Source organism: Balaenoptera ricei, chromosome 20 (assembly GCF_028023285.1).
Source record: "Balaenoptera ricei isolate mBalRic1 chromosome 20, mBalRic1.hap2, whole genome shotgun sequence".
Taxonomy (NCBI): Eukaryota; Metazoa; Chordata; class Mammalia; order Artiodactyla; family Balaenopteridae; genus Balaenoptera; species Balaenoptera ricei.
In genome coordinates this window covers 51,488,274-51,513,098 of record NC_082658.1, presented here as the reverse complement: position 1 = coordinate 51,513,098, position 24,825 = coordinate 51,488,274, and the positions used below count along the sequence as shown (strand labels likewise).

At 58.6% G+C, this 24,825-nt stretch overlaps 1 protein-coding gene across 2 annotated transcripts; it reads left to right on the top strand.

Annotated features, from left to right (window-relative positions):
• Positions 1–1,789: 1,789 nt before the first annotated feature.
• CLUH (clustered mitochondria homolog) lies at positions 1,790–24,597 on the top strand. Of its 2 annotated transcripts, none has more exons than XM_059906825.1 (26): positions 1,790–2,000; positions 9,387–9,589; positions 10,452–10,623; positions 11,629–11,772; positions 11,972–12,096; positions 12,175–12,329; positions 12,411–12,536; positions 12,827–12,974; positions 13,149–13,241; positions 14,780–15,474; positions 16,530–16,753; positions 16,862–16,963; positions 17,083–17,183; positions 18,634–18,786; positions 18,876–18,938; positions 19,020–19,264; positions 19,486–19,570; positions 19,690–19,843; positions 19,929–20,068; positions 20,934–21,014; positions 21,094–21,219; positions 21,302–21,423; positions 21,702–21,795; positions 22,022–22,156; positions 22,238–22,311; positions 23,093–24,597. In XM_059906825.1, exons 1-26 carry the CDS (start codon positions 1,901–1,903, stop codon positions 23,277–23,279), a joined length of 4,047 nt encoding a protein of 1,348 aa, XP_059762808.1. In that variant the 5' UTR covers positions 1,790–1,900; the 3' UTR covers positions 23,280–24,597. The 2 variants fall into 2 exon arrangements, with proteins under 2 accessions (XP_059762808.1, XP_059762807.1); XM_059906824.1 differs by having other exon boundaries at positions 16,859–16,963.
• Positions 24,598–24,825: the final 228 nt, after the last annotated feature.

The following is a 24,825-nucleotide window of genomic DNA, read 5'->3' as shown; positions in this document are numbered from 1 at the left end:
TGAACCATGTGAATGTATTCAAAGTTCTAAATAAAATTAAAAGGTCTCAAAAAAAATAAATGAGTGAATAAATTCCCAGGGTCCCTCTTTCTGTCTTCCCATATGATTCCTTTGTCTTGCTCATTAAAATCCTTCTTATCCTTCAAAGCTTCAAAGCAGTGTCTTCCCAGAAGCCCTTCCTGACTGCCTCCCCTGCACACTCAGAACAGCCTTCTTTAAAGGCTTTTATTCTGCAGCCTTAGACATGAGATTGCTGTGTGCATCTCTCTTCACCCACCAGATTGAAACTTCTCCTGGCAGGGACTGGGTCTGGTTCATCTCTGATCTTCCTGCAGTACTGAGCTCCTGCAAGCTTTGCTTGAAAGACAGAGTGAAGTATTTTACACTATCTAAAGTGCTTTGATGACCACTATCTCCTCCCAACAGTTAGGTAAGAGGCCAGACAGATGGATGTTTTTATTTGACAGAGGAAGCTCCTGAGATTCAGAGGCGTGATAGTCAAGTGACTTGCTCAAGGTTACGAGAAGAGACAAGGTAGAGGTTGCAGGATGCAGATTTCCAATCCAACTCCGTGTTAGGTTCATGTACCACCTGACTGCCCACCTTCCATGTGGTGGGCTGTAGTCAGGTCTTGTTTTTATTTCCAGCCTTCTTGTGCAATAGTCCAAACTCATCTCCCCCTGGTCTAGCTCAGTCCCCTTATCCTCCACACAGCAACCAAAGCATTTCTCACCTCCCTTCCTCCTGCTTAAATGCTTAAAGCCTTTCACTGGCTCCCCTTCCCATCACCGGTATTCCAGGACAAAGTCCATTTTCCTCTGCAATTTTTATGAGGCACTAGGCCCACCCCAGCCAACCTCTGCAGCTTCAGCTTCCCAATTTCTATTAGTTCCTGGAATATGCCTTAAGTGCTTCCCAATGGCTTCCTGGGCCTGTGCAAGGAAGACTGTCTCACCCTCTCGGCTTGGAGAACTTCAGCTCACTGGCAAGACCTGGTAAAATGTCAGCTGGGCAGCATTCTCTGACTTCACTTCTCAGTCCCCACCAGGCCCCAAACATCTGAAAACATGAACTACTGTAAAGTGTCCAGGCTGTGGATTTAGCCTGGTCTAGCTAAAGTCTTGCTCTCTGTGTGACCTTGATCTTAGCTTCCTCCACTCAAAAATGGGGATAATGTGCCAGCGCGGATGTGAGGACTCATCTGGTGGCGGGTGTCGAGGCCGCTGGCAGAGGGGAGCCCGTTGTGGCTCAGGACAAAGTTTGGTGGGCCCATCTCTGGCACTTCATCCCTATTAGCCACCCGCCACCCCTGCCTCTTATGACCATGCCCTAGGCTACCCTCCACCCCCTCCTCAAGAAGCCAGACGCACCCCCGCTCCACCATTTCGGGGACGGCAAACTCGGTGAGCAGGGCGCTGAGGGTCATATTAACATCGCAGATTAGACACCGTGTGGTCGTTTGGCAGGTCTGCAATAGGAAGCCATTGGGGGAGGGGACTGTAAGCAACAGTACTCCAGACGAGTCTCCACCCAAGGTCAAGGTGCCCGCCCGACGGGCAGCGAACCGCAAGGACTTCTCTCCGTAGCCCCGCCCCTCGAGGGGGCCCGAAGCCTTTCTCTCGCCAGAGCCAGGGTACGTTCCCTTTAAGGCGTTCGAGAAAGTCACCGCGTTGGTACACAGCGAACGAGGCGTGGCGTATTTTGTCCCTCGCGGGCCTTCGTGGGCCGGGCCGGGCGCGAGGGCGGGGCAAGGGAGCGGCGGTGGGGTCAAAGGCCATAGCGCGCACCACGTGGGCCGGTGACTCCGTCCTTCTCGCAGCTGCAGAGGCGCGCAGGGCACTTGGGTTAGTGGCGCGGCGGGCGGCGCGGACAGCCAAGGCGGACGCCCGCTCCCGCCGCCATGGTCATCAAAACGGACGAGTTGCCGGCGGCCGCCCCGGCGGACAGCGCCCGGGAGCCCAGCTCGCAGGCCGGTGGCAAGGGGCGGCCGGGCGCGGCGGGTGAGCGGGGCCGGGGTCAGGGGGCAGCAGGGCGGGAGGCTGAATCGGGCCGAGTGGGCGCGGGGGTTCGGGGTTGCGCGGGGACCGCCGCCTTCCCTCCGCGCCTGGCTGGGTTGCATCTCGCCGAGCCCTCCACCGGGTGCCCCCGCCCTGAAGGTCACCTTCACTGTCGCCCCCGCCTGCGGCCCGGGCTTCACACGTGGGGTCCCGGGGCGGGCAGCGGTGGCTAACACACGCGTGCCAGATCGCGGGGAGACGTGCACGCGCATGCAGTTTCGGGGTGTGCCGGCTCAGCAGACGGACGGACGCGGCGGCCCCACCCCCTACGCCCCCGGGCATGGGGAACTCTCCGGACTGGGGTCACTTGACACTTGTTCCGTCAAGCACCCCCTTCGCGTCAGAATCCCAAGCATTCCCTGTGCATAGGGCTGCAGCCTTGCGAGTTAGACTCAGCTTGGGACTTCTCAGGCTTGGTCTGTGGGAAGAGCGCAAGTTGGGGTATGTGTTTCGTGAGGGGGTTTCTGTGGTTCGTTCCCAGAGGCAAGACTTTAACCCCAGGTCTGCAGGGTCTGATCTCCGTCCTGTTAGATGTCGGCCTGGCTGGCAGACCTGGGGGTCTGCCTGTGTATGGGGGCAAAGCCAAACTCCTTGGCAGGAGATGGTGTTTGTGCCAGAACTTGATCATTAACCCGCCTTATTGCGAAAAGTGGGTCAGCCCAGAGTTGCTGTTTTTAAGGCAAAGGTCATCAGCATGGAGTCAAGCTCCCAGCTCTCCCCCGTGGGGCTGTGTGGCATTGGCTTTGGGAGTGGCTGCAGTTTTTCTCAGGTGGGGCCTGCCTCTCCCCTGGGCCTCCTCTGTTTGCTCCGTTCCTTCCATCGCATCTTTGACTACAGCCTTGAGGTTGGAAGCCCCTTCCCAGCCCTTGGGTTGTCATCTCCAAATCTTTCTCAGAGCCCCAGGGCTGGGCTGTGTCCCTCTCTGCCCTGGGTGACAGTGGGAGTGCAGAACTACCCATGCCTCCCACTCCCCGTAACTCTCCTCAAAAGGGACTTGTCATCTTCATCTCCCTTCCCAGCTTCGGTGAGTCAGGACGGGAACAGTGTTAGGTGGGCTCTCTGACCCTGTAACTGATCACAGCCAGGTTAGCTGATGGTGGGGGATAGGTACTGTGGCAGCTTTGCTGATTGCCTAGAGAAGGCCAAGGTTTGGGCAGAATGACAAATGCTGATGACTCCAACCTGCCAGGCTTCACCCTGATGAGGCTCTGAATCAGTGGAGCAGGCTAGATAAGAGGAGGCTGATTTCCCCTTCAGCAAAGAGACCTGAAGAGATGAAGCGACTTGCCCAAGGTCACACAGCAATTCAGCATTTGGATTTCCAGCTCACAGCCAGATTGCCAAGGCTGCCCTGGCCTGTCCCGCAGGAAGCTGGGAGAGGCGTGTTGGCTGGGATCATATGCTGAGAACGTAGGGACTGAGGAGAGGGGAGAGTGTTGGAGAATTTCTCTGAGAGGGTCTCTGGGGCAACCTGGGTCAGGGGAGGGTACAGCTGTTCATTTTGGGGAACCTGGAAGCATACTAGCAGGTGGAACGTTGGCTCCCTAAGCCTCTGGGAAGCTTGTATAGAGCTAGGACTTGAATTATAGCCAGTCTGAATCTATTCAAAGGAGGAGGCCTTAATGGAGACCCCCAACAGGCCCTCACCCAGGCTTCTGACCTCAGAACCCAGCTCTGGAAGAGTCTCTAGTCCCCTTGAGGAGGTGATCAAGGCCTTTTGTGGGGGGACCAAGGGTCAGTTGCCTTGTAGGGAATAAAGCTACTTTTAGCGGTTAAGAGAACAGCAGGTTTTTCAAGTTCACGGTGGTGTGTCGAGTTCTTTCTGCCTAGGGGAGGGCTCCTTGGAGTTGAGGCCCAGAGCGGAGGGGAAGGGGGCTGGCAGACAGGAGAGGAGCTTGGGGGCTTAGGGGAGCTCCTGGACAGGACCCTAGAGCTCTTCTTTTGGGTAGGTCTGAGCAGAGCAGCTCCGGGAACACTGGACTCTACCCAGACCCTGCAGACCTGCTTCTGGCCTGGGTGGAGATGGGAAGGAGGCCGACAGATGCCTACCTCCTTGGGATCTTCCTTAGGCTGCCTGTCCCCACCCCTTTCCCTTGAAGCCCCAGATTCCTGGGATAGGGTGATATGCCTTCTGAGGCCTAACTTGCTGCAGGAGACTCACCCTGCCGAGGTTTTGGCTAGGGCGGGGCCTGGCCCTGGCACAGTCTACTGAGTGAGGCCATGCCAGGCTGGGAAACGCACACAGGGGCCACCTGGGATGGCTTACGTTTCTTTTCTAACTCCTTTCAGCTGCCCATTGGGTCCGCGTTCTCCCAGGCCAGGCCAGGGCTGTGCTTTATCTCTTCATTCTGGTCTGGCCAGTGAAGACTTGGGGGCGGGAGGTGTATGCCATGCTGTTTGGGCAACCCCTTCCCATTCTGCAGAGGATCACCTTTCTCCTTCCCTAAAGCCCAGATCCTCAGGGGTGCCCCCTGGGGTAAGGAAGCGGGGGTGTAGAGGAAGGGGGTACTGTTCACCTGGTGGGCGCTGCAGCCTGGGGGCTGGCGCTCAGGCCTGGGCTTGGGTGTCTGACAAACCTGGTTTTTTTCTTGACCTGGCTTGGCTGCCTGTTGCCTCTGCGAGCTTGGGCAGCTTGGTTACTAAGCTTCTGGAGCCTCAGTTTCCTCAAGTGAGATGGGCCGGTCGAGCTGATGGAGGGACCTGCTACGGGCTGGGCCTAAAGTGAACTTGGGCTCTGTGGTGACCAGGGTGGAGGTGGTTGTAGCAGCTACGCAGGGGTCACTGCCAGGCTGCTCTGCCCCCACCCCCACCCCCACCGCTTCTCCACAGGGCTGGGGTGTGTCTGGGGAGGGCGGCGGAAGAAGAGGGGCTCTGCCGGGGCCTGGCCCTTTGTGCCATCCGCTGAGTGTGCGCAAGCCAGAACCCTTGGTGGAGGGTGCGGGGAGCCGAGGGCCTGCTGGGTGCCAGCCCTTCAGGGCTGCCCGGAAGGGACTAGATGGGCGGGGAGGGGGCCTGAAGGGAGCCTGGCTACCCGCCCCCACCCTGGTTAGTATGGATGCCGGAGCAGTCCCCGCCTGGGCCCTGGCAACAAGTCAGAGGCCCCGGGAAGGCGCCTTGGCAAGGCTGGGCATGTTCCTTGTCCACAGCCGCTCGGCCTTTGGTCTCTTGCTGCCAGCTCTGTTTTCCCCAGGGGAGAGACTTGGTTTTCTCCTGGCAGCGCAGGGGCTGCTAGGGAGGGAAGTCGGAGCCTGCCAGCTTCTTGGTGGAGCTGGAGGCCTGGGGCACGGGTGCAGTTGTCCTCTGGGCGTCTGGGGTTAGGGTTCCCACCAGAGCTAGTGACTCTCAGGAAGGGGAGAACTGCCAGGTCACCTGCAGGGGGCAGCACGAGCCAGAGGCCCCAGCCAGCCACTTGCCGCAGGAGGTGGGCAGGGTGCCCAGTGCAGCCGGTGGACAGGGGGGCGGCCACCTCATGGCCTGGGCCCGAGTCTGTGCCAACTGTTGCCGGCAGCCGGCTGAAGCGGTCCTGCCCACCCCCACTGGGGTTGAGGCCAAGGAGAGGACCCCCTTGCTGGGCTCTACCCCTGCCAGCCAGTCCCCAGGACCCTCGATCCTGAGGGGCCCAGGTACCCCAGACGCTGGGTTCTCCTGCCCCGCTGACTGCTTCACCAGCAGTGACCCCCTTTTGGGGGGATACAGGGGGGTGGGCCTGAGCACTGATGGCAGCTCCACCTGGGGTCCTGGAGCCACCAGGGCCTCCTGGCCCACGGCCGTCCTTCTGGCCGACCTTGAGCAGGATGCGAGGCAGGGGGAGTGTGCCCTTCCCAGGGCCGCCCCAGCAGGCCTGGCCCCACTGAAACCCGAAGCCAGCCGCATCTCCAGCCCTGGGCCGGCCAGCTGCATGGCGGCAAGGGTCGAGGCAGAGGCCGGAAGGAGGCACACAGGCAGTGCCGGGCCTGAGCTGGAGAGCTGGCTGCCTCGCTGCCATGGAGGTCCTGTGACTCCAGGACGCGGGAGAGGGCAGCCGCCGAGCACACCAGGTGGGCTGTGGGGACAGGGAGCCAAGTGGCTGGCCTCTGGCGGGGAGGTCACTGGGCCTTGATCCCGCTGTAGGGAGACCTTCAGGGTGCTTGGCAGGAAAGAGGAGGGGCAGGGCGGGCTGTCCTCAGGGGAGTGGAGGCCCCTGGGAACCAGCCACATTCCTTTGAAATCTGATAGGAGATTGGGTGCCCCCTGGGGCGGGAACCTGGAGCAGAGGTGCCTTCTGGGCGGGCTCCCTGAGCCAGGGACGGGGAGTGGGAGCTGTGGCCACCCTTGCCCTCCTCTCTGTCCTCCTGGCCCAGACTCAGGGAGCACAGGCCACCTGTCTGGGTCCAGGTCTCTGGTTTCCCACTTTTGGGGTCTCAGAGACCTCAAAGCTGCTGTTCTGTATTGGGCAGGGGCCCCCTCATCCTGAGGGCTGGTCAGCCCGCAGAGCCTTTCTCAAGGCCTCGGCTGGGGGAGGGCCGCCTCATAGCTGTCATCCCTCTTGCTGCATTTTGAAAACTGACCAACCACCACCCTTCTCCCGCCCTGCTGTCCCTCCTGTCCCTGCTGTCCCTCCTGTCCCTGTCTGCTGTGTTGCAGAGTCAGCCAGCTTCTCGCTTTGGGGCCGGCTGCTCAGTTTCCAGGGGCTTGGGGTCGCCCCGCCTAGGGCTGTGGGCTCACTTGAAGGAGAGGTCCTCGTGCGTCCTTGCGGTTGTTGGGAGTTTACCTTCAGGTTTGGAGCAGTGTGCTGGGGACGGGGGTGGCGACAGTTACTGAAGGCCCGCCGTGGGCCAGGACTGAGGGCAGCGCAGCCATATGGTAGGGGGGCGCTCCAGGGTGGAATCCAGGGTCAGCTCTTGACTCTTGACCTTGGGCAAGGCACTGAACTTCTGGGCCTCAGACGTCCTTATTTGGGGGAAGGAGGTGGGGACTGTATCTGAGCTCCTGGCAGTTCTGTTTATCACTAAGTTGAGGGGACGCGGGAAGAGGGAGTGGCTTCTCTCCACGTCCCGTTCCCGGTCCCCCCCGTGTGCCCTTACGTGTCAGGCTTATCTGGACTTCTATACATTTCCCGAGGCCCCTGCTCCATGTTTCTAGTAGGTCTGGGTAGAGCCCACACGGCTCTGGGGAGGTGCACCCCATCCCCACTCCTCAAGCTGGGTAGGGAAGAGGAGGTGGAGTCTAGAGGGGTTGGGGTCCAGAGCAGAGCTGGGTGAGCTGACCTGTCTGGAGCTCCCAGATAAGCAAGGAGCCATTCTGGCTGCCAGGCAGACCCTGGGCCGGAGGGCCCCGTGGGCCAGCTGGGCTCCAGGTGGGCCTGTGTTGTGCTGGAGGGTTTCTGCGAGGACACCCTCTTCTCCCCCACCGGGGGCAGGGCGGGAAGGGCTCTCCTCTGTTTCCCTTAGTGCCTGGGGAGAAATGGAAGGTTTTGTCACCTGCTCCTTCTCCCCACAACATGTGAGTCGGTTGCTGGTCACAAGTGCGGGGCTTTTACAGTAATTAATTCAGTGCCTTTCTGTTGAGTGCGGGCAAGACAGGAGGAGGAAGATAGAGCTACTGGTGTGAACAGCCCCCTGAGTGCAGCACGACACTGCTGCCAGGGGTCATTGGTCAGGCTTCAGAGAAGACAGTTTATTTCACCTAGGCCTTGACGGATGAGTAGGAGTCTGCCCGATGGAATGGTATATGGGGGGCAGCATAAACAAAAGCACAGGTAGGAGGGAAAGTGTGTGGCTTGTTCTCAGGCTTCTGAGTAGTTTGGTGTAGCTGCGCCTCGATGGGGAGAACTGGCAGGAGCTGAGATGGACTTTCGGCCTAAGATGTTCGGTTCCTGTGAGCAGTAGAGCAGTGGAGAGTACTAGAAGGTTCTAAGGGGTACCTTTTTGTTTTTTTTTTTTTTTGGAAGAGGAAAAAGGGCTATATTTATTTGATTCTATGGATTTTCACTTATTCCTATTAACCATTAATTATGCAGATTTACCATTAATTGAAACATTTTATCTTTTTTACTATGGTCACCTTTAATAACAACTTAAAAAGCACTTTATTTAAAAAAGGAGTTATCTATATTTACCAGAATTTCATTTGTAGAAGCATAAGTGTTGTCTTTGGATCACATTTAGCTACTCAGCTAAGGATATGGTCACACCATGAAAATGAAAATTACTTGTAGACTTTGGATATAAAACGTGAACAGTTCACAAAAGTTGATAAAAGAATTTGCTCCCTACAGCTTCAATGCCCTAGTTTTCTCAAAAAGCTCCTGATACATTTTTTTCTAAATCATACCCTAAAATAAACACTAGTTTAACAATTGTGTCATACAATAATACAAGCTTATTGTAAACACCTGGAAAGTACAGACTTTATAAGGAAAGGATTATATCACTCTTAATCCTGTTATTTAAGGAAAGCCACTGAATTCTGAGTCTTTTAGTCTTTCTACTGGAATAGATATAAATGTACATATACACACATAATTAGGACTGTAGTGCATGTTCTAATTTTTTTTTAATTGAAGTACAGTTGATTTACAGTGTTATGTTAATTTCAGGTGTACAGCAAGTGGTATTCTTGAAATAGGGGAAATGGCCTGCAGCAGTCCTGTGACCAGTTTGGAGATTAGGTTGGGTGACTAGATAGGGAGGGGGGGGGGGCGGGCATTCGAAGAGCAGGGGCTGGTTTGTGAAGGAAGATAAATTCCATGCTGACAAGATGAGTCTGGTGAGGCCTAAGGGATGGCCACATGTTGAAAAACTGGAGCGAGGCCTGGATTGGTCACGTGAGCTGGGAGACGGGAGGGCATTTGCAGTCACGGGCAAGGGTGAGATGGGAATGAGGAGAGGCTGGGGCCCAGGACACCCACAGCTGGACTGCCAGGAGAAGGTCAAGCTGGAGAGGGAAGAATAAGAGCATTAGTGTCCATCAGGGAAGAGGAGGAAGTGAGCAGTGGCGGGAAGGGGAGCCAAGCAGCTAGTTGCGTAAGGCCAGAGCAGACCCTCAGGTTTGGCCCTTAGGGTGGCATTGGTGACTCTGGGGAGAGTGGTCTGGGCGGCCTATTCACACGGCTGCCAGACTGGGGGCCTGAGGAGCAGATAGGAAGCGAGGGCCCGGGGTGTGGAGGCGAGCGAGCAGGCAGTAGCCTGCAGGTGTGCCCTGGGGTGCGGTGGGACCGGAGTCTGGTGCAGGGCCGAGTCTTGGGAGGACAGGCAGATGCCATTCTGTAGGGCTGTGTCCACCCTGGTGGGTGAGGCAGACCTCACCAGCGAGGCCCATCTGACTCAGCTCCTTTCTTGTCCCCCGCAGAGCTGCCATCAGTCATGCTGTTGAATGGGGACTGCCCGGAGAGCCTGAAAAAGGAAGAGGGGGCTGCCGAACCGCCCCGGGAAAATGGGCTGGATGAGGCTGAGCCGGGGGAGGAGACCACTGGACAGGAAGTCATTGTCATTCAGGACACAGGCTTTTCTGTGAAGATCCTGGCTCCTGGGATCGAGCCCTTCTCCCTCCAGGTGAGACGATAGAGGGGTACTGGGGGCCAGGGCCTGAGCCTGTTGGGGAGGATGAGGATGCAAAGCCAAGCTTTGCCTTTGCCCGGTCTGGCCCCATGTTGAGGCAGGAAACCGAGGGTCCTGTGCCTTCCAAGGTCACTCAGCTAACGTGGTGGACATGGGAGTCCAGGTTCAGGCCGTTGCCTCATTGCAAGGGGACAGATCCCAGCTGGGACTGCCAGCCCTGTTTGGGGATCGGTATGGTAGTGGCTGGGTAGTGTTGGGTTCCCAGGGCTCCCCACCCTTAGGTAGGTCAATTCTCTGGCTGGAGTTTTACCATCTGTCTGAGAGGAGAGTGGTAGTGGGTGGTCTTCAAGAGCAGAGCCAACCCAGAGGTCTTGTAAACTGTTACTCACTGGGGAACCAGGTGAGGCCTTCTTGTGTCTTCTGGAGCCGCAGGCTTCAGCCCCAGAGCACACCTTCCTGAAGGGGGAAGCCATTTGCCCTGGGGACCTTGGCACTGGGCAAGGGAGGAGGCAAGATTGCTATTTTCTTTTCCTTGTTTTTACACCTCCTGCTGCTCTACTCAGGGCCTGCTCTTGGTCTGCAGGAATAGTTTAAGCCTGCGTGTAACAGGGCAAGGCTCTGTCCTGCACATGTGCATATACCCTGCACACACACACACACACACACACACACACACACACACACACACACACACACGTGCAAGTGGGCATGGTATGTATGGGCAGGGCCTGGAATTTAAAATAAAAGCCAAAAAGGGGGAAACAGTATTTGGAGCATTGACTTTAGGGACCCAGGTACTTTGGGCTGGGGAAGCTGTATGTTTTCACCAGGTTGGTCGGGGCCTTCTCCCTGGCAGGTGTCCCCCCAGGAGATGGTACAGGAGATCCACCAGGTGCTCATGGACCGTGAAGACACATGTCACCGCACCTGCTTCTCACTGCACCTGGACGGCAACATGCTGGACCACTTCTCAGAGCTGCGCAGTGTGGAGGGGCTGCAGGAGGGCTCGGTGCTACGCGTGGTGGAAGGTTTGTCCGGAAGTTGTGCGGCTCGCCAAGGGGGGGCATGAGGAGGCGGGGCCAGGCGGCACTCACCCCCACCCCTCCCCTCCCTCTGGTATCTGGGTATCACTGTGTCACAGATGAGTGTGGGGAGGCTCAGGGCGGTATTGAACTTGTGGAGGCAGGAGAAGACAGGACAGGAGCACAGGTCTGCTTCTCAGGCCATCACAAGCACACCCTCCAACTTCATGGGTTGAATATCAGAGTCGTGATTTTAAAAAAAAACAAACAGTACCAGGCAGGTGCTTGAAATCAGCCCGTTCAAATTTTATAGAGATAAAAGTTCAGTCTCTTAAGGAAACTAAGGTTTCACGGCTCTTGAGCAGGGAAGTCAGGCCCAGTGTGGAGCAGTCAGCTGGCATGGTGAGTCTGGTTTGTTTGCAAAAAAAAAAAAAAAAAAAACATCCCGTGAACTTAGGTTACCTGGGGAAAGGTGGCACCGCGGTTCTAGGTATGTCAGCCAAGGAGCAAATGTGGGAAAAATGTAACCCAGCTGTGCCCAGACTTACCTAATGACGAAACCTCTGTCCTTCCCCAGAAGAGCCCTCATTGAAATTTCATGAAACATGAGTTGGGGAGCAGTGTTGCAGTTTGAGGTCCTGTAAGTCCTCAGGCCACCGCCGGCCAGGGCTGCCCTGGGAGAACTGGACTGAGCCCATGGGGACCTAGCAGCTGTGCCGGGCTGCCCACCCGAGACACTCGTGGGCAGAGAGCAGGGGGCTTCTGTGTGCACTTCCAGAGGCATTTCTTGTGCCCTTTCGCATAAGGTTCGTTGCAAACAAGGATCCCTGCCCACCAGCAGGCAGGTGTATGTGTTGAAAGCAGAATTCCAGCTTATGTGTTCATAAGGGAATTTGTAAGTGAAAGCCTAAAATTGAAAATCAAGACCACCCCTGGTAGTGCCATGGCCAACTTTTCTCTGCTGGGTGGGTTGTTGCCCTGGTAACGCCCTGCCCATCCCCCTCCCGACAGAGCCATACACGGTGCGAGAGGCCCGCATCCACGTGCGCCACGTTCGAGACCTGCTCAAGAGCCTGGACCCATCCGATGCCTTCAACGGGGTTGACTGCAACTCCTTGTCCTTCCTGAGTGTCTTTACTGATGGCGACCTGGGAGGTGCGGGAGGCATTGGGGCTGACGGTTGGGCAGAGGGGCCGGGAGCAAGTTGGCCAGGGGCTGGTGAAGGGGCCAAGGGCCCGGCCTTCCCACCTGGAGGGAAGCGGGGCTGGAGGCACCCAGACCAGGGCCACTTGAGCTGGGGAGGGAGTTGGCCCCTGGGTGGTCCTGGGCTGACCACCAGCCTCGGGTCCCTCAGACAGCGGGAAGCGGAAGAAGGGCTTGGAGATGGACCCCATCGACTGTACACCGCCTGAGTACATCCTTCCAGGGAGCCGGGAGCGGCCGTTGTGTCCTCTGCAGCCCCAGAACCGTGATTGGAAGGTGGGAGCAGGTCTCTTTTGGGGCAGGGGATCGCCACACCAGGAAGCCTGGCCCACTCAAGCTTGGCCATTCCTGCAGCCCCTGCAGTGCCTGAAAGTGCTCACCATGAGTGGCTGGAACCCCCCCCCTGGGAATCGCAAGATGCACGGGGACCTCATGTACCTGTTTGTGATCACAGCCGAGGACCGACAAGTCAGCATCACGGCATCCACTCGGGGATTTTACCTGAACCAGTAAGTCCCTGTGCGAGCCCGTTCGGAGTCCATGGGCAGCCGCTTGGGTCGCCCTGCACAGTGACCACCCTCTCCCTGCAGGTCCACAGCGTACCACTTCAACCCCAAGCCTGCCAGCCCCCGCTTCCTCAGCCATTCCCTGGTGGAGCTGCTCAACCAGATCAGCCCAACCTTCAAAAAAAACTTTGCCGCCCTGCAGAAGAAAAGGTAGCACCTGGGCCCATCTGTCCCTCATCTCACGTCCCACGGGGTGGGTGAACCATACAGCCTGAACTCTAGCACTTCTGCCCTAAGCTGTGCCCCCAGCACCCCAGAGCTTCCTTCTAGGCAGCAGTCAGCCTAGCAGCTCTAGGACAGGCGGCCGTTTGCTTCCGTCGGACTCTCCAGGGACAGAGCCTTGGTGGGGAGATGGCAGAGCCAGTGGGACCTTGGAGAAGGGGCCCAGGGCAGGGCTCTGGGCTCAGCGGGCTGCCCCATCTCCCCTCTGCCCGCCACAGGGTCCAGCGCCACCCGTTCGAGAGGATCGCCACCCCATTCCAGGTGTACAGCTGGACAGCGCCCCAGGCGGAGCACGCCATGGACTGCGTGCGCGCGGAGGACGCCTACACCTCCCGGCTGGGCTACGAGGAGCATATTCCAGGACAGGTGCCTGCAGCCTGGCAGCCCACCCTGGGCTCTCCCCTCCCTTCCCCTGGTGGGCGCCAGGCCGGGTTCTGGGTGCTTGAGGGGCTGTCTGCGGGGAGGCAGGGGACGGGACTGCCCCGAGCAGGTGCTGGGGGCTCAGGTTGAGCTGGTGTCTCCCTCCCTGTCCTGCTGTAGACCCGGGACTGGAATGAGGAGCTGCAGACAACGCGGGAGCTGCCTCGGAAGAACCTGCCTGAGCGGCTGCTGCGAGAAAGAGCCATATTCAAGGTGCCCGTAGCCCCGCAGGCCTGACCAGTGGCCGCAGGCCCGCCTGCCACCTACCTGCTCGTTTTCTGTGAACAAGAGGGAAGCCGGGGTGGGCCTTCAGGGACCTTCCAGGGTGTCCGGCCAGCCTTCCGCCTCCTGGTAGACGACCCCAACTCCTTCTTCCGGCCTCTCTGAGATTTAGCGTCTGTGGGCCGGAACCGGTGGGGACACGCCTCCAGAACGGGCTGAGTGGCAAGGTCCATGACAGCTTCCCTCCCAGCACACCCACGTGGAGCCCTCAGCTGGACACACGTGCCCTACTGTGATATCCTTAGTGTTTTTCCTGAGACAGATGAGGAAAAAGCAGTGCTTTTTTTTTTTTTAATACTATACTGCCCTCTAATTTTTTTTTTTTAATAGCTACTTTATTTATTTATTTATTTATTTAGCTGTGTTGGGTCTTCGTTTCGTGCGAGGGCTTTCTCTAGTTGCGGCAAGCGGGGGCCACTCTTCATCGCGGTGCGCGGGCCTCTCACTATCGCGGCCCCTCCCGTTGCGGGACACAGGCTTCAGACGTGCAGGCTCAGCAGTTGTGGCTCACGGGCCCAGTTGCTCCGCGGCATGTGGGATCTTCCCAGACCAGGGCTCGAACCCGTGTCCCCTGCATTAGCAGGCAGATTCTCAACCGCTACGCCACCAGGGAAGCCCAAAAGCAGTGCTTTTGAAAGAAGTTTATTTGAAATCTCCCATAATCTTACTAGAGATGATAATGGTAAAAATAAGATTTAAAGTCCAGGGTGCTCACTTTGCCAGGGGCTGTGCCAGGTGCTGTGTAGGCATTACCTCCTGTAATCTTCCAGACACCTTGTAAAGGCCGATACTTTTATGTCACAGTTTTATAGATGAGAAAACAGGTCTGAGAGGTGATCCAGCCAAGATCACCTGGCACGTATTTGGTGATTCCCAGACCCACCCCAATCCTCACTCTCCCTTTTAATCACTAAGCTCTGCTCTCTCTCGCAGTATAAGTGTTACATTTTTTCAAAACTGGGGTTTCTTTTTTTTTAAAATAAATTTATTAATTTTATTTTATTTATTTTATTTGTGGCTGCGTTGGGTCTTCGTTGCTGTGCATGGGCTTTTCTCTGGTTGTGGTGAGCGGGGGCTACTCTTCGTTGCGGTGCACAGGCTTCTCATTGCGGTGGCTTCTCTTGTTGCAGAGCATGGGCTCTAGACACGCGGGCTTCAGTAGTTGTGGCGCACGGGCTCAGTAGTTGTGGCTCGCAGGCTCTAGAGTGCAGGCTCAGTAGTTGTGGCTCGCGGGCTTAGTTGCTCCGCAGCATGTGGGATCTTCCCAGACCAGGGCTCGAACCCGTGTCCCCTGCATTGGCAGACAAATTCTTAACCACTGCGCCACCAGGGAAGCCCAAAACTGGGGTTTCTTGCCCTTTTCCAAATGTGAGGAAACTTTGTCCTGCTTACCTCCACCAGCCCTGGGCGAGCTTGGCCAGGCGGGATGAACCCCGCGGCTCTCTCACCCTCCAACCTCGGGCCCCCAGGTACACAGCGACTTCACGGCGGCAGCCACGCGGGGCGCCATGGCAGTCATCGATGGCAACGTGATGGCCATCAACCCCAGCGAGGATACCAAGATGCAGATGTTCATCTGGAACAACATCTTCTTCAGCTTGGGCTTTGATGTCCGTGACCACTACAAGGACTTCGGTGGGGACGTGGCGGCCTACGTGGCGCCCACCAACGACCTGAACGGCGTGCGCACATACAATGCTGTGGATGTGGAGGGGCTGTACACGCTGGGCACGGTGGTGGTGGATTACCGCGGCTACCGTGTCACGGCCCAGTCCATCATCCCCGGCATCCTGGAGCGGGACCAGGAGCAGAGCGTCGTCTACGGCTCCATTGACTTTGGCAAGACGGTGGTGTCGCACCCACGTTACCTGGAGCTGCTGGAACGCACGAGCCGGCCCCTCAAGATCCTGAGGCACCGGGTGCTCAACGACCGGGATGAAGAGGTGGAGCTCTGCTCCTCCGTGGAGTGCAAGGGCATCATCGGCAACGACGGTCGCCACTACATCCTTGACCTGCTGCGCACCTTCCCCCCCGACCTCAACTTCCTGCCTGTGCCTGGCGAGGTGCTGCCCGAGGAGTGCACCCGCGCCGGTTTCCCTCGCGCCCACCGCCACAAGCTCTGCTGCCTGCGCCAGGAGCTGGTGGACGCCTTCGTGGAGCACAGGTGGGGAGCCAGGGCAAGCGCCTGCATCCTCCGGTGGGTGGTCCTGGGGCCTGATCCTTGATGGGGGAGGCTTTGGAAAGTGAAGAGGAGCTAGCTCTGGCCCTGGTCATCCCAGCCCCATCCCCAGTGCCACCCACTGTGGCGTCATGCTCCCCAACACGGACATCCAAGAGCTTTATGTGGATCAGAAACTAGCAAGTGGCTAGACCAGTGGCTTTCAACTGACTGAAGCGGGGCTGTTCCCTCAAGGAGCACATGGAAATCTGCTTGGGTGTTTTTTTTGTTTGTTTGTTTTTAAATTTTATTTATTTATTTATTTTTGACCGTGTTGGGTCTTCGTTTCTGTGCGAGGGCTTTCTCTAGTTGCGGCAAGCGTGGGCCACTCTTCATCGCGGTGCGCGGGCCTCTCACTGTCGTGGGCTCTCTTGTTGCAGAGCACAGGCTCCAGACGTGCAGGCTCAGTACTTGTGGCTCACGGGCCCAGTTGCTCCGCGGCATGTGGGATCTTCCCAGACCGGGGCTCGAACCCGTGTCCCCTGCATTAGCAGGCAGATTCTCAACCACTGCATGCGAAGCCCTGCTTGGGTGTTTTTGAACCTCCCAGTGCCAGGGCCCTGGAGGAGGGGCGGGGTTGGGGTCCCTGCTGCTGGCGTTTTGTGCTTAGGGGTCAGCCCGTCAAATGCCCCAGAATAATCTCCCTGTCAGAATGCCAGGGGTGTTCCTGGCGCTCTCGAGAGCCCTGGCCTGCGTGTGAGCCCCCCCACACCAGCTGTCCTCTTCCTGTCTGGGAAGATCCCCATTTTTGCTGTGACCTGCTGCCGCCACCTGGTAGTATTGCTGGGCTGGCACACGCACACGTGTGTGGACGCTTGCACACTGGATGGGATGTGTCCCCAGGCCGGCAGGGTGGCCAGCCCCAACATCCGTCAACCCCAGCAGGGCAGGAGCTGGGGCCTGGCTCAGGTCCCCCGAAGCCAGCAGGAAGCTACCAGAGCAGTCACGCTTCTACATACCCCTCCTCCATTCCCTGCTCTGCCCCATCCTCTGTGCTCTAGGTACCTCCTCTTCATGAAGTTGGCAGCCCTACAGCTGATGCAGCAGAAGGCCAGCAAGATGGAGATCCCCCCGTCACTGGAAAACGGCGACCCCCCATCCTCGGAGTCCAAGCCTAAAGACCCTCCAGCACCCGAGGTGGGAAGCGAGGAGGAGGGCAGCAGTGCTAGTGGCCTGGCCAAGGTGAAGGAGCTGGCAGAGACCATCGCCTCGGACGACGGGACAGGTGGGGCTGCCGGGGCTGCCAGGGGAGCCCAGGCCAGGGGAGGCTCGGCTGCTGCCCCACCGGAGCGGGAGTGGGGCTACCTCCTGATGGGCCGTGTCTCCACAGCAGACCCTCGCAGCCGGGAGGTGATCCGCAACGCGTGCAAGGCTGTGGGCTCCATCAGCAGCACGGCCTTCGACGTCCGCTTCAACCCCGACATCTTCTCGCCAGGTGAATGGTCCTCTAGGGCCCCAGTGCTGGTGGGCCTGCTCGCCCACCGGAGGGCTGCCGTCTGTCTGGCCACCCGCCTCTCTTCTGCCTGGCTCACGCCTCTGCCCTCCCTCCCCCAGGGGTTCGCTTCCCGGAGTCTTGCCAGGAGGAAGTTTGGAACCAGAAGCAGCTGCTAAAAGATGCCGCTGCCTTCCTGCTCTCCTGCCAGATCCCCGGCTTGGTGAGGGCAGGGGTGGGACGAGGGGCTGCCCAGAGGGTGCTGTTACAGGCCCTGGGGCCTCATCCATCTCCGACTCTGGAAGCTTGTGGAACCTTTGCGGGAGTGACTTAGGCCTGCTGACCTGCAAGGCAGGCAGGGTGGAGTTCTCCTCCCCAGAATGGGGCCGCTGACACACAGGGGCCAAGGGAGGCATCAGGTTCTGCTCTGCGTGCCCTCCCTTGTAGGCTGGCAGCTGGGGTCTGGTCCTCTGAGCCCCCGTGTGATGGGATGGCTGATAGAGGGGCTGGGGGCATCTTCACCCCCACAAGCTTTGTACATAGGCCCTGTGTATGTACATGGTGCTTGCTTCCCACTAAGGCAACCCTGAGCTTAGGTGCCGTGCTGTCCCCCGATCTTTTTTTTTATTTTTTTTAACATCTTTATTGGCGTATAATTGCTTTACAATGGTGTGTTAGTTTTTGCTTTATAACAAAGTGAGTCAGCTATATGTATACATATATCCCCATATCTCCTCCCTCCCACCCTCCCTATCCCACCCCTCTAGGTGGTCACAAAGCCCTGAGCTGATCTCCCTGTGCTATGTGGCTGCTTCCCACTAGCTATGTATTTTATATTTGGTAGTGTATATATGTCCACGCCACTCTCTCACTTCGTCCCAGCTTACCCTTCCCCCTCCCCGTGTCCTCAAGGCCATTCTCTACATCTGCGTCTTTATTCCTGTCCTGCCCCTAGGTTCTTCAGAACCTTTTTTTTTTTTTTTTTAAGATTCCATATATATGTGTTAGCATACGGTATTTGTTTTTCTCTTTCTGACTTACTTCACTCTGTGTGACAGACTCTAGGTCCATTCACCTCACTACAAATAACTCAATTTTGTTTCTTTTTATGGCTGAGTAATATTCCGTTGTATATATGTGCCACATCTTCTTTATCCATTCATCGGTCGATGGACACTTAGGTTGCTTCCATGTCCTGGCAATTGTAAATAGAGCTGCAGTGAACATTGTGGTACATGACTTTTTTTGAATTATGCTTTTCTCAGGGTATATGCCCAGTGGTGGGATTGCTGTGTCCCCCGATCTTTGAGCTGAGCCTGCCGTGCTGGCTGCCCCAGGCCCCTGTGAGGTGCAGCACAGCTGCAGGGTGAAGCTGTGGCCCTGCTTCTTCCTCTGCAGTCACAGGAGAGCCTGTGCGGCTCCCATATCCCTGCTTCCCTGCCGTGTGGGCCCAGCAGTCACAGGGGTGATGGTGGCCTGTGCAGAAGGCTGGGGACAAGATCTCACATCCTTGCTGCTGCTTTGTCTCCTTCCCTCTTCCCGATTGGGAGCTGGGGTCTCAGTCCCCTCCTTCCCTCAGGGCCTCAGGATAGCGTGAGCTCCCTTAGGAAGACCCAGGGCGGGAGGAGGCAGAGGCCCTGGGCTTCGGGGGCCTGACCTGCTGCAGCCCACAGGTGAAGGACTTCGCAGACCATGCGGTGCTGCCCATGGACGGGGCCACGCTGGCCGAGGTGATGCGTCAGCGCGGCATCAACATGCGCTACCTGGGCAAGGTGCTGGACCTGGTACTCCGGAGCCCGGCCCGGGACCAGCTGGACCACATCTACGTGAGTGGTGCCCAGGGCGGCTGTGAGATGGCGGGGCTGGGATGGAGGCCTGGGGCCTGACCGAGACTCCCCTCTCTGCACCCTTGCAGAAGATCGGCATCGGAGAGCTCATCACCCGCTCTGCCAAGCACATCTTCAAGACGTACTTACAGGTACTGCACTCCCTCCCCGGCCCGGGTCATGGGCATGTCGGGGGAGCCCGGGTGGTGACACTGGTCCAACCTCCCTTGCAGGGGGTCGAGCTCTCGGGGCTCTCGGCTGCCATCAGCCACTTCCTGAACTGCTTCCTGAGCTCCTACCCCAACCCCGTGGCCCACCTGCCCGCCGACGAGCTCGTCTCCAAGAAGAGGAACAGGAGGAGGAGAAACCGGCCGCCAGGGGCAGCGGATAACACAGCCTGGGCTGTCATGACCCCCCAGGAGCTTTGGAAGAACATCTGCCAGGAGGCCAAGAACTACTTTGACTTCAGCCTCGAGTGGTACGTGAGCAGGTGCAGGGGCGCTGGGCTCCCGGGCAGTGTCCGGGTCCTCCGTGGTCGCTGGCAGTGGAACGGGGAGGGGAAAGCAGGGAGCTGTGGAGGACCGCTTGCTTGGGGAAGTGGGGAGGGGATCTGGGAGGGGGCTCGGGTGGAGAGGCAGCTGTGGAGAAGGGGGCAGAGGGGTGCTGGGCTGCCTGGGCCCACCCGCCGCTCCTCCCCAGTGAGACCATGGACCAGGCCGTGGAGACCTACGGGCTGCAGAAGATCACGCTGCTGCGGGAGATCTCCCTGAAAACCGGAATTCAGGTGGGCCGGCTCAGAGCGTCCTGCAGGGCTCCCGGGGCCACGGGGGGAACTGGGTGGGGCGGTGCCGGCCGTTTGAGCCTGGGCTGAGGCCGCCTGTGGGTGTTGGGCTGGGTCCCCAGATCCTGCTGAAGGAGTACAGCTTCGACAGCCGCCACAAGCCCGCGTTCACGGAGGAGGACGTGCTCAACATCTTCCCCGTGGTCAAACACGTCAACCCGAAGGCTTCAGACGCCTTTCACTTCTTCCAGAGCGGGCAGGCCAAAGTACAGCAGGGTGCGTGCCAGATGCAGCCGTGGGGGGTGGGGCCCCCACTTCCCCCCGGCCGGCTCTGACCTTCCGCCCTCGGGGTGCCCTGCAGGCTTCCTGAAGGAGGGCTGCGAGCTCATCAACGAGGCCCTGAACCTGTTTAACAACGTGTACGGAGCCATGCACGTGGAGATCTGCGCCTGCCTGCGCCTCCTCGCCCGCCTCCACTACATCATGGGCGACTACGCCGAGGTAGGCCACACGCACCCTCTGGGCCTTCAGCAGGGGCCCGGGGCCTCGTCTGGCACCATGGGGGCGGAGGGGGGAATGGGGGAACTGGGGCTGCGTTCTCACCACTGCGGCAGTAGGAAGCAGGAGTCCAGGCAGGTGGGACTGGAGCCCCTGTCGCCCCAGGGGCCCGGGATGCTGCTTACCTCCGGGCCCCCCCAGGAGGAGCAGGTGGAGACCCAGGGAGGTGCTTGTTCTGCCTGTACGGCTGCCCGCCTCCCCTGCCCCCCCAGCTCCCCCACTTAAGAGCTGTATCCTGGGGAGAGCTGCCGTGCCCGTGGACAAAGTGAGAGTGATGGCAGGGCCTCCCTTCACAGGGATGAGGGAAGGGTTAATTCTGACTCAGTACCTAGAGCCCTGTAAGCACCAGGGAAGCTGCTTGGGGTCTGTGCCGTTGCCTGTACCATCCTGGGGCCTGGTGGCATTCACCTGCCTTGTTGGCCCCGGGGCTTGAGAGGCTGTTTCCTAGGGCAGGTGCACTGTAGGTGCCCCACTCCCCACTCCAGCCATAGGACTTTTGTTTTCTTTCGCCTGTGTCTGCCTTTTCTTATTACGAATACTTTATTTTTAGCACAATTTTAGATTTGTATGCATGTGTTGGCATAGATTAAGACAAGTGTTTTAAAATGTGAAGCAGCCTCAGAGCGGGGTGTCGACTTCCATGGTCACAGCAGCTGGATTTTGACCACTCTTCCGCTGCCTTTGTGCAAAGTAAAAATAGAAATTGCAGCCAGAGGTGAAGAGGCCGAGCTGCTGTGGAGGCTTGAGGGCCAGGCAGACTGGGTGTGGGGTGGTACCACCTGGGGGTGACAGCCCCCCACCTCCCTAGGCCCTCAGCAACCAACAGAAGGCTGTGCTGATGAGCGAGCGCGTGATGGGCATCGAGCACCCCAACACCATCCAGGAATATGTGAGTAGCCACCTGGGGCACGGCCTGCAAGGTGGGTGGGACCCCTGGCCGCCCCGGCCTGACGCCGCTGCCCCCGCAGATGCACCTGGCCCTGTACTGCTTCGCCAGCAGCCAGCTGTCCACGGCCCTGAGCCTGCTGTACCGCGCCCGCTACCTCACACTGCTCGTGTTCGGGGAGGACCACCCTGAGATGGCCCTGCTGGACGTGAGTACTGGGGAGGGGCAGCGGGACTAGCCTCGAGCCCAGGGGAGCGGGAGCTGACCGGGGCCCTCCCGACTGCCCCCAGAACAACATCGGGCTGGTGCTGCACGGAGTGATGGAGTGTGACCTATCGCTGCGCTTCCTGGAGAATGCGCTGGCCGTCAGCACCAAGTACCACGGGCCCAAGTCCCTCAAGGTGGCCCTCAGGTGAGGCTGTGCTGGGTTAGGGGACAGGGAGGCCCCGGGCCACAGGGTCCCGGGAAGTGCTTGCATTGAGGGCGGGCACGGGATCCAGCACTCTGTCCTCCATCTGACTCCTGAGGAAATGTCTCTCAACTTGCATCTCTTCTCTGAGTTCTGGACTTGCCTTCCCCCTTGGAAAGTTCCCAGAGTGGGTTCTGGGATAGCCTGCACACCGCCCTTCCGTCCCCACTGGCCCATTCACGTCCCTCCCTCGCCTCCCCCTGCGCTGTGCCTCCCTGCAGCCACCACCTGGTCGCCCGGGTCTATGAGAGCAAAGCCGAGTTCAGGTCAGCCCTGCAGCACGAGAAAGAAGGCTACACCATCTACAAGACGCAGGTGGGCCACAGCGGGGCGGGGAGGGGCGAGGAGGGGCGGAAGGGGCGGGGCTGCGGGCAGCCCTGGTATTTTCCCGCCCCCTGCGGCGGGGCGGGGAGGGGCGGAAGGGGCGGGGCTGTGGGCAGCCCTGATATTTTCCCGCCCCCTGCGGCTGGGCGGGGAGGGGCGGGGAGGGGCGGAAGGGGCGGGGCTGCGGGCAGCCCTGATATTTTCCCGCCCCCTGCAGCTGGGCGAGGACCACGAGAAGACCAAGGAGAGCTCCGAGTACCTCAAGTGCCTGACCCAGCAGGCCGTGGCCCTGCAGCGCACTATGAACGAGATCTACCGCAACGGCTCCAGCGCCAACATCCCGCCCCTCAAGGTGGGTCCCCGAGCGGGGCTGGGTGGGCCGCTCCCCGGCCTCCCGGCGCCCAGTCAGTGGCTCAGCCTCCCTGCCCCTCAGTTCACAGCCCCCAGCATGGCCAGCGTCTTGGAACAGCTGAACGTCATCAACGGCATCCTCTTCATTCCTCTCAGGTGAGGCGCCCCACCCCCGCTTGGAAGTGGGCCTTTATTTTTCTTTTTGGTTTTTTAAATATATGATACATTGACATGGCTCAAAATTGAAAAGTATAGTCAGTGGCAAGGAGTTCCTTGTGAATCCTTCCAGAAATACTCTGCATAATTGGGCAAACACAGATTTGTAACCTTTTGTCCCTTTTTTCCCCAAGGCGCAAAATTGTAGCGAGCCATGCACATAGGTATTTTTTTCCTGCACTTAATCTGTCTTGGCGATCGTTTTGTGTCAGTATGTAAAGAGCAGCGTTGTTCTTTCTCTGGACTCCTGTCGGTGTAGGGATGTGCCTTAGAGCCGGGCCCTGAGGGTCCCTGTGCGGCTCTTACAAACAGTGCTGTCTTCGAAAGCCCCTCGCGCCGTCTCCCTCCCACCTGTGTGGGGCATGGGTTTGGTCAGCACAGTGTTACGACATTTACAGCGTATCTGCTCTGTGTTGCACCTACACCTATTTTTTTGGGTGTAATCAGCTATAGGAGCGGCCGGGGTGCAGTGGGTTTGAACTGGGCGTGAAGACTGCTGGGAGCCAGGCCTTAACTGGAGGCTGTCAAGTGTGTGCAGTTCTTACTTTTTCAGCGCTCGGGGGCCTTTCTGTTTGCGGGAGGGAAGCACTTGTTCCACACGTGTGTCTCACTGCAGAGAGCACAGAGCCTGATCTTGCTCTAAGTTTAAGCAGAGCCAGTGAGGTGACGGAGGGCCCAGGCCCACTCTGATACCCGCCCTTCGCCCCGTCCTTCTACTCAGCCAAAAAGACTTGGAGAATCTGAAAGCCGAGGTGGCGCGGCGGCACCAGCTCCAGGAGGCCAGCGGGAACAGGGATAAGGCAGAGGAGCCCATGGCTACTGAGCCAGAACCAGCAGGGGCCTCAGAGGATGCGGCCTCCCAGCCCGCAGCTGCCAAGGACCCTCCCTCCCTGAGCTTGCAGGGGTAGGAAGGGAGACACAGACGGACAGTCAGCCAGCTGCCCCGTTACCCAGCGATCCAGACTCCAGGAGAAGGGGGCGTGCCCTGCACATCAGGAGAGGCAGCAAGTCCCTCTTCCTCCACGCTTCCAACCCCACCCCGCCCCCAGCATCCTCCTGGGACCGTGGCCTGCCCTGCCTGACCCTCTGAAAGATGTTCTTGCACTGGTTCAAAGAGTATACGACTCAGAGGCCTAATCGAAGACACGTGAATGGAGCGCGTGGGCATCAGTTCCCAGCTGGCGGACAGGTGCCCCCTCGGGCCCCCCATCCTCAAGCAGGTGTGCGCGAGTGTGTCTGTGCCTGCGAGTGTCCTGATCCGCCCTTCCTGACTTGTACATAGCCCCGAGCCGGTTCTGGGTGGGTGGGTGACGTGCAGGTGAGATTTCTCAGGTCATTTGTATGTTTGACATTATGGCTGCTGCTTTTGCTGCCACTACCCCCGGGCCCGACCTGGCTGAAAGTCCAGGTTTGAAGCCGAAAAGGGGAGCTTTCCTGTGTCCTGGGATGGGGAGCCAGAGCCCTGTGGCAGGGCTGGACGGTTGGGGAGCACTTTATGGCGGGATGAGGGCCGCAGCAGCTTTACTAACCACGGGTGGGCCGGGCCTGGCCCGGCTGTGCTCGGGGTGGGGAAAGGGTTGGGCAGCGGTGGCTCCCCAGACACCCCTGTGCCCAGCCCCGGCTTGTCGGCCCTTGGGCCCCAGCAGGAGGTGCTGCCTTCCCACTCCCTGCACCCCAGCTGGGGTTAACCTTGGGGTATAGTCTGAATGTATCCTTCTCCCCGTTGAACAACCTCAGCTGCCTAACGCACAGTGGGGTGGGGGGGGCTGGGGGACCTGGACTGAATCATGGATCCCGGGGGAGACGTCACAGATACAGGAGTGACTGTCCCTTGTTTGTGGAGCTTAGCTCCCTACCTGGTCCTAGGACACACAGGCACCTACAGAGAGGAGCTCTGGGAGTGGAAGGGAGGGGGCTGCAGAAGGTGGTGGGCCCACAGGCCCGGCTGCCCAGGCCGCTTCTCTGGGCCTGCTGTCAGAGCCCTGGCAGGTGGGCAGAGACGGCCACCCTTGCGAGCTGGCGGGAGTGGTCCTGCTGCTGGGGCCTCCGCCTGCTGGCTCTGCGGGGCGCCGCTGCCGGGTATGGTCTGTCCCAACACCTGGTTTCAAAGGGAGTGGGTGTGAGCTAGCAAGCGAGGCATCCCCACAGCTGATCAAGAACTTTTTCTTGTTTTTAAACCATCAGTCTTCATTTCACATTGGAATAAAGTGAGTTTTTGAAACCTGCTGTCCCAGCCTCTCCTGTGTGTTCTGTACCAGTCTTGTTTGGTTGTGAGAGCTGTTGCCAGAAGTGGTACTACTAAAAGAGTTTAAAGCACATGGATGTGTAAAATTAGGTCACACTCAAAGTTATCCTTATAATGTCATTTAAGTGGGAGGAAAGGGGGTAGAGCCGCAGGCACCCACCTAGGGTTTACCAGTCTGCCCGTCAGTAGACCCATGGAAGTGGCATATA